This window comes from Gracilinanus agilis, unplaced genomic scaffold, assembly GCF_016433145.1.
Source record: "Gracilinanus agilis isolate LMUSP501 unplaced genomic scaffold, AgileGrace unplaced_scaffold46594, whole genome shotgun sequence".
Taxonomy (NCBI): domain Eukaryota; kingdom Metazoa; phylum Chordata; class Mammalia; order Didelphimorphia; family Didelphidae; genus Gracilinanus; species Gracilinanus agilis.
In genome coordinates, this window is record NW_025380904.1 from 1 (window position 1) to 8681 (window position 8681).

At 42.4% G+C, this 8681-nt stretch overlaps 1 protein-coding gene across 1 annotated transcript; it reads right to left on the reverse strand.

Annotated features, from left to right (window-relative positions):
* Positions 1 to 2675: 2675 nt before the first annotated feature.
* Positions 2676 to 6622, reverse strand: LOC123255439 (fucose mutarotase-like). Its single transcript, XM_044684231.1, has 3 exons — positions 6330 to 6622; positions 3306 to 3374; positions 2676 to 2805 (listed from the first exon to the last, which is right to left on the reverse strand). The coding sequence occupies exons 1-3, from the start codon at positions 6412 to 6414 to the stop codon at positions 2714 to 2716; spliced, it is 246 nt and encodes an 81-aa protein (XP_044540166.1). The 5' UTR covers positions 6415 to 6622; the 3' UTR covers positions 2676 to 2713.
* Positions 6623 to 8681: the final 2059 nt, after the last annotated feature.

Sequence of the window (8681 nt, forward strand, 5' to 3'; positions counted from 1 at the left end):
TTTTTTTTAAAGAGGAAATCTTTTTTGTAAATATAATTCATCCCATAAAAAAAGTTTCTAGTACTCTGCTGTCCCAAAGTAGAATGGGAAGTAGGGAGTTTCCCTTTCATTTGAGCTTATTAGACAAAAGTGGAATGACAACTTGTTGGGTATATTGCTAAAGGGGATCCTTTCTCAGCTGTAGGTCAGACCAGCCGACCATTCAGCTTTCTTACACTCTGAGATTCTGTGAAACTGTTGATTTTAAGTGACTCCAAATGGGTGCCTTTTCTTCCTCCAACAGCAATTTCACTAACCGATAAAACCAAATAGATAGCCTTGTTGGTCTCTTATCATCTTGGCTTTCGCTAGTAAGATTGCATGTTGGTCTTGGAAGAGAATCTGTTTCCCTTTTCTCTTCTTTTTCTTTTTCTTTTCAATGAACCGCATCCTTTAGCTTATTGTCCATGTGGTTTCAAGTCCCCTGTGCATTTTCATGTTACTAATGGGGTGTCAACACAATTCTTCCCAAATAAGAAGTAGGTCAGCCTGCTCTCTCCATTCTCTCTGCAATCCCCTGAGCTGCTGTCTAGGACAGTAGACTTCTAATTAACTGGCACTGACCAGAACTTACAGAACTTACATAATGATTTCAAGACAAGCTGGTCCCTTGGGTTTGAAGAACATTTTAGCTGTTTATATGTCTGCTCCTCTCCAGATGTGATCTTAGCCCTGAGATTTTCATGGAGTAATCATGCAAGATGCTCTACTATCACCTATACAGGGCTAGTCTTACAATCAAAATGAACTGGGTCCAGATGCAGTCTCTTTTATATACTGGCTGTGTGATCCTGGGCAAGAAATTCAACTTCTCAGGGTCCCAGGCACCTCTCAAAAACAAGTTAGAGAGTCCTAGGTTCAAATCTGGCCTCAGACACTTCCCAGCTGTGTGACCCTGGGCAAGTCACTTGACCCCCATTGCCCACCCTTACCACTCTTCCACCTATGAGACAATACACAGAAGTTAAGGGTTTAAAAAAAAATTAAAAAAAAAAAAGTTAGAGAAAAGGCACAGAGGATGCCTGAGTGAGAAGAGTCCCTTTATTGAGGCAAACCAGGAATTTTTCTGGAGCACACAGAGGTTAAGTGGTAAAAAGACTTTACTCAGTCTAGAGTTCCTCCCCTGATGAAATCATACTGACTGAAATCTCGGACTGAATCATTTGAATACACAGAGTCCAGACTTTGGAAAGCTATCTTATCACTGCCCTGTAGCTGGAGGAGACATAAACTTAACTAAATTGCATTGCATTGCATTTTATATTCTAAAAGCATTTATAAGGGGCAAGCTAGATAATATGGTGAATAGAGTGTCAGGACTAGAGTTAGTAAGATTTGGGTTTAAATCTGGCCTCAGACACTTTCTAGTTGTGTTACCCTGGGCAAGTCACTTAACCTCAATTGCCTGGCCTTTACAGTTCTTCTGCCCTAAAATCAATACTTAGTAAGTCAAGGGTTGGTTTTTTTTTAAGCATTTATGCTTAAAAAATATTTGACAAACACAAATAACTTCAACTGATTTCAAGGTTCTTAGGAAATACATGAAAAATGACTGTGAAATGGAATTATTTCTTATAATAACCTCATCAGGCAAAAAATAATTATAATAACTAACATCCCTATATAGTGCTTTACATTTACAAAGCATTATACATGTTATCTCATTTGATCCTCACAATAACCCTATAAGATGGGTGCTATTATTTTTTATTTTTTAATTTATCTTAAGAATTCTTTCCTTTTGAGGGAATGTCCTTCATTTGGGGAATGGCTGAACAAATTGTGGTATCTGTTGATGATGGAATACTATTGTGCTCAAAGGAATAATGAACTGGAGGAATTCCATGTGAACTGGAATGATCTCCAGGAACTGACGCAGAGTGAAAGGAGCAGAACCAGAACCTTATACACAGAGACTGATACACAATCAAATGTAAAGGACTTCTCTACTAGCAGCAATACAATGATCCAGGACAATTCTTAGGGGTTTATGAGAAAGAACACTATTCACATAAAGAGAAAGAACTGTGGGAGTAGAAACACAGAAGAAAAACAACTGCTTGATCACATGGGTCAATGGGGCTCTGATTAGGGATGTAGATGCTAAACAATCACCCTAATGCAAATATTAATAATATGTAAATATATCTTGATCAATGACACATGTAAAACCCAGTGGAATTGCTTGTTGGCTATGGGAGGGGGGTGGAGGGAAGGGAGGGAAAGAACATGAATCATTCGACCATGGAAAAATACTCTAAATTAATTAATTAAATAACATTTTGCAGATAAAAAATTTTTAAAAAGAATTATTTCCTTTTTAAAATTTTGAGAATTCTCACCCTCTCCTGCCACCTCTCTAACCTACTGAGAAGGCAAGTAATATATTAATTATCCATGTGAAGAGATAAGTGCTATTATTATCCCTATTTTATAGCTGAGGAAACTGAGGCAGGCAGACATTACTCCCTTGCCCAGAGGAAAAAAATCAGTAAGTATGAGGCCAGATTTGAATTCAGATCTTCCTAATTCCAAGTCCAGTGGTCTTCCCCTTTATGCTATTCATTAGGATCACAGGACCATACTCTTAGAATTGGGAGGTATTTCAGAAATCATCTAGAACGACCTCTCTCTCTTTCTCTCTCTCTCTCTCTCTCTCTTTTTTTTTTTACTGCTAAGGCCCAAAGAGTTTAAATGATGCACAAAAAAGTACACAAATATTAAGTGGCAAAGCCAAGACTTGACTCAAGATCTCTACCCCCAAACCTAACATTCTAATCCATGGTACCAAGATCACAAGGCTAATAAGGGGGCATTGTAGAGGCCACAATCTCCTTCTTCTTTTTAACATAGCACCATTCTATAATACTTTGCATATATGATATTTTTTCCTCCCAACGTGCCTGTAAGTAAGGTGTTACTATCATCTGCATTTTACAGATGAGGAAACTGAGGCTTAAGTAACTCACCCAGGGTTACACAGTGAATCAATGCCTGAGGCAGGATTCAAACCCAGGTCTTCCTAACTCCAAGTCCAGCCCTCTCTCCAGCAAACCACACATACCTCTCTTTGCTCACTTCTTCTGACACCAAGTTCATTTCTCTTTACACTATGCTACTTATAAGCATCTCAGAGAAATGAAAAACCTTTCACTGTTAGTTGACAACAAATCTGAAACCTTATCAGTGAAGGATAAGGTTGATTTTCTTTTTCGTTTTGATCCTTATGTATCTGGGGATGGGGTGGGAGGAAAGTAGGGACTCACCATCTGCTCTGATTTCCATTGGGCCACATCGGCATATGGAAGAAGTAGGAAAATTGGCATCTGCAAGAACTGAAAGAGGCAGGAAGTGTTAAACCATCATTATCAGTCACAACAAAAACAATAGCCTAGATCATAGGAGCATAGGTTTATAGCTGAAAGGAATCTTGGAGACCATCTAATCTAATCTTCCCATTTTGTAGATGAGAAAACTGAGGGCCAAAAGATAGTGAGTTTTGCCCAATGTCACATATATAATAAGAGGAAGAGCTGGTAGGTGAACCCAAGTCCTCTGGCCAAATCCAGCTCTCTTGCCACTGTAGCATGCTGTGTGATAGCAGGCTAGTGGCCATATGACTTCTCAAAGAGGTGGTCTGAGAAAGGTCAAGTCAAGACTAATCAGAAATAAGAGGTGAGGGGGAAGATCACACCAGGTATAGGAGACAAGTAATATGTACAAAGGCACAAAGGCACTGAGATGAGAAATGAACAATCACATGTGAGGGACAGCAAGGAGGCCACTGGGGTTGGTCCAAAGAAGTTAAGGAGAAAGTAATATGTAAGAAGATTGGAAAGAAAGGAAGGGTCTAGAAAAGAAAAGCCTTGAAAGCTGAACAGAGGATTTTATATGTGATCCTGGAGGAAACAAGGAGCCAGTGGAGCTTATTGAATGCTGGTAGGGAAGATGGGTTCCATAGTCAGACCTAAGCTTGAGAAATATCACTTTGGCAGCTCCGTGGAGCAGGGAGAGATTTGAGGAATTAAGATCAACTTTGAGTCTACTTTATTATGTAAGAGTTAATAAGGAGAGGGCAGCTGGGTAGCTCAGTGGATTGAGAGCCAGGCCTAGAGACGGGAGGTCCTGGGTTCAAATCTGGCCTCAGACACTTCCCAGCTGTGTGACCCTGGGCAAGTCACTTGACCCCCATTGCCTACCCTTACCACTCTTCTGCCTTGGAGCCAATACACAGTATTGACTCCAAGACGGAAGGTAAGGGTTTAAAAAAAAAAAAAAAGAGTTAATAAGGACCTGTACTAGGGTGGTGGTTGAGTAAGAGCAGAGAAGGAGACATATACAAGAGACTGTAGAAACAGAAACAATATTTGGCAACTGAATGGATATGTGGACCATGAGGATGACTCATCAAGGTGGTCAAACTGGGTAAGTGGAAAGATGGTGGTGCCTTACATAATAGTAAGAGGGAAAGTTTGGAAAAGGGGTGAGTTGGGTGGGGGGGGGAGATAATGAATTCTTGGCCATAGAGAATTGATATGCCTTGGGTACTAACTTTTCTGGGAAGTTAAGGGCAAGAGTCACACCATCCAAAAACAAAAACAAAAGCAAAAAATCCAACCATAAGTAGAAGGAAAGATTAATGCTATTGTTCAATTCAAGAAGCATTGTCTACTCTAGTTAGACACTGGGCTTTAGGAATACAAAGACAAAAAGAAATCAATCCTCCCATTCCAGGAAGTTACGTTGTCCTTCCACAAAAGGGGAGGCCACTGGGGTTGGCCCAAAGAGCTTAAGAAGGAAGTAATACGTAAGAAGACTGGAAAGGAAGGAAGGGTCCAGTAAGGAAAACCCTTAAAAGCTGAACAGAGGAATTTATGTATGATTCTAGAGGAAATAGGGAGCCAATAGAGCTTACAGAATGGAGACAGGGAAGATGTGTTCTGTAGTCAGGCCTAAGCTTGAGGTTAATCAACCCAGGACCAAAGAATGCCAGAAATGAAAAGATCTTTGAGATCAACTTGTCCTTTCATTACAGAACAAAACTGATGATGACAGGGGTTGTGACTTACAAATATCCAAGGTCACGAGGTATGTCAGTGGTAAAACTGGGACAGGGATCTGGCTCTCAGGCCTTGCTACAAGGACCTCTGCTGCAATACTCAATTTAGTTTTCTAGGCCATCTTAACAGTCAAACTAGATCTCCCTGGGGTTGATGCATCATCAGCTATGAAACTGAATATTAATTAGGATAGGTGAAAATTAGGATATTAATTAGGATAGGTGAATATTAATAGGAATATTAATTAGGATAGGTGAATATTAATTAGGATAGGTGAAAAGCTCTAGTGGCATTTTCACCTATCCTAATTAATATTCAGAAAGCTGGTACGGAACTTTTGGATGCCTGGAGCTGGCAGTGCAGCCACCTTAGCATCTTCTTGTTTTGGCCCATACTGGACCAGGGAAACAGATTTCATGGCACCAGAGTTAGAAGGGGGCATCTAGCCCACCTCCTTCACTTTACCAAGGAGAAACCAACAGCAACCAGATTTTCCAGGCATAATTTTGTTCTGTATCAAAAGCATAAAGCTCCTCCAAGATCCTTTGTTGCCCTGCCCTGCCCTAGGTGTGTAATGAATTGGACATGGCCTGGGGAAAGGGAATTTGGGGATTTCAGGGGTGGATCCCTAGGAGGAGCGGTTCCATCCCCTTTCTGTAAATCACTTCTTTCTCAGGCAGTCTAGGAAAGGCCACTCTTTGGAGGAAGCCTGCAAAGATAATATTTGCGAAGCTGGTTTTCAAATCAGGTCCTTGGGGGGATTCCAGGCAGCGGACGTGCTGTTCTTGGGGAATAGAAGAAAATGAAAAACTTAAAGTGAGAGGAGGATAAAAAGGTAAATCTGAGGTCTCGCGGAAACTTCGGCCGCCAGACCACCCCCCCTCCCCCCAAGCTTGCTTTCTTCTACCAGAATCTGGCTAGGAGATTCCAATAGCCCAGGGGAAGCCTCGTTCCCAGTCACTTGACTTTGCCCTGTGGCCAGTCTGAGCTGCCCAGAGATCCTTCGGCAGGATCCCGAAGGAAAGCCGTGAGTGAGGGTCGGAGACGGGGGCAGGGACGTGTGCGACTGGGACGGATAAGTGAATACTGAGGCACTGAAGGGAGCGATGTGCCTGGGAGTACCGGAGGCGGAGGGGGAACCCTCCCACCCTCTCCATCTACTGGGAACACTTCGCCGCCCGCCCCGCCGCGCTCTGAGGCAGCCCCTGGCCGGACTCCGGCGTCTCTTACCAATCTCGTCTCCGTGCCCCATCTTCGCCAGGGCAAAGAGCAGCTCCGGGGAGAGCAGAGCGGGGATTCCCTTCAGCACCACCATGGTTTCGGGGAGCTTGTGGTCACCTGTGGCCAGGCTAGAGCGAGTGGGCTGGGAGCAGCTGGGAGGTGGGGCCTGGGCGGACCTTCAGGATTTGCGGGAAATGGTTTCACTTTCGGAGGGGAGGGGCAGCGAGATAGTAATAATAATTTAAAAACAAAAAACAAAAAACAGCCTACCTTGGCCCCTATCCACAGCTTAGCAGCCCCAGTCCTCGCCTTGCCCACCGGGTACAGTAAACCCCGAATTCTCCAGGGGGAGGGGTCTAGAAACTGATCGATGGGGCGGCTCAGGGTCGCTATCAGCAGCCGGACTGGGGCCGGCGAGCTGAGGTGGCATTCAAAGAACCACCAAGAGCTAGAGCTGGGAAGGAGCCTTCCAGGTCAGCTCGTTCACTCCCTTCAGTTTACAAGGGAAGAAACTGACCCTTACGGAGGTTAAGTAACGTCACACGGGTAATACGTGTCAGAAGCAAGGTTTGATTAGTCCGATTAGTTCGGACCGGAACTCAGAACTTCTGTGTCTTTTGACTCCGAATCTAATCCTGTCTTCGCCACATGTATGTGATCCTAAACAATCCACCAGGGACAAATGTCAGTATGGCAGGGACTGATTGTCCCTGGTGGTAGTAGGAACCAGTATAGACTTCCCCTACCCATGAGTCCTGGAAACCCAGCCATGTCCCCAGACCAGTCTGACTCCCAATCTAACTATGGCTCCTACTCTCCCATTGAAACATGGAGATTAGAAGGTCCATGAAATCCTTTGGACAAATATAAAGCTCTCGGGAATCAGTATTACTTCAGATTTTCAAGGCAGTGCAAGGAAAAGAGCACACGCCTGGGAGTCAGAGGACTTGAGTTCTAATCTCTCTTTTATTTACTGTTGCCTTGAGCAAGGCACTGCATCTTTTCTCACTGTCCTCGCCTATAAAATGAGGGGATTGGACTAATTGACCTCTAACATGATAATTCTAAATCCTAGAGATAGTGTGGCACAACAGAGAGTCCAGACTTTGGAGCAATGGCTTCAAGTGCCACTCCTAACATATCTGGGGTCTGTTTGATTCCAGACAAGTAATTTAATATGTCAGTGATCTAGATGGGTGGTGTCAGACTCAAATAGAAATGGAGGTCACTACACAATGATCCTTGAAGGAGCCTATTGACTTAGAAATTGATATGCTAATTTGGAACTATGCCCAAAGAGCAATAAAAGACTGCCTGCCCTTTGATCCAGCCATACCACTGCTGGGTTTATATCCCAAAGAGATCATAAGGAAAAAGACTTGTATAAAAATATTTATAGCTGCTCTCTTTGTGGTAGCAAAAATTGGAAAACAAGCATATGCCCTTCATTTGGGGAATGGCTGAACAAATTGTGGTATCTGTTGATGATGGAATACTATTGTGCTCAAAGGAATAATGAACTGGAGGAATTCCATGTGAACTGGAATGATCTCCAGGAACTGACAGAAGAGTGAAAGAAGCAGAACCAGAACCTTATACACAGAGACTGATACACAGTCAAATGTAATGGACTTCTCTACTAGCAGCAATGAAATGATCCAAGACAATTCTGAGGGACTTATGAGAAAGAACACTATTCACATAAAGAGAAAGAACTGTGGGAGTAGAAACACAGAAGAAAAACAACTGCTTGAGCACATGGATTGATGGGAATATGACTGGGGACATAGACTCTATACAATCACCCTAGTGCAAATATCAATAATATGGAAATAGGTCTTTATCAATGGCACATGTAAAACCCAGTGGAATTACTCATTGGCTACGGGAGGGGGGGAGGAGGGAAGGGAGGGAAAGAATGTGAACCCTGAAACCATGGGAAAATATTCTTAATTAAAATTTTTAAAAAGAAAGAAAAGAAAATGATATGCTAGCATTATATAAGTTCTGCTGTATTTTTATTTATTTTGCTAAATGTTTCCCAATTTGTGGTTAGCTAGTTAGGCGATGTAGTGGATAGAGCACCACATCTGGAGTCAGGAAGATTAATCTTTCTGAGTTCAAATCTAGTCTCAGACACTTACTAACTGTGTGACCCTGGGCAAGTCACTTAAAATTATTTGCCTAATTTTTCTCATCTGTAAAATGAATCAAAAAGGAAATTGCAAACCAGTCTGGTATCTTTGCCAAGAAAACTCTAAATGGGGTTGCAAAGAGTAAGACTCAACTGAAAGATGGCTAAACCACAAAATTTTCCCAAAGAATTAGAAGCATTATAGATCTTAGCCCTTATGTTTAACA

Excerpts from the sequence above, each read along its gene's own strand:
- LOC123255439 (XM_044684231.1), bottom strand. The coding sequence starts at position 6,414 with ATGGTGGTGCTGAAGGGAATCCCCGCTCTGCTCTCCCCGGAGCTGCTC. Across the intron at positions 3,375-6,329 it reads GGGGCACGGAGACGAGATTG|TTCTTGCAGATGCCAATTTT; the intron begins GTAAGAGACGCC and ends TGCCTCTTTCAG. Across the intron at positions 2,806-3,305 it reads AATGGAAATCAGAGCAGATG|GTTTGGGGGTAGAGATCTTG; the intron begins GTGAGTCCCTAC and ends TTAGAATGTTAG.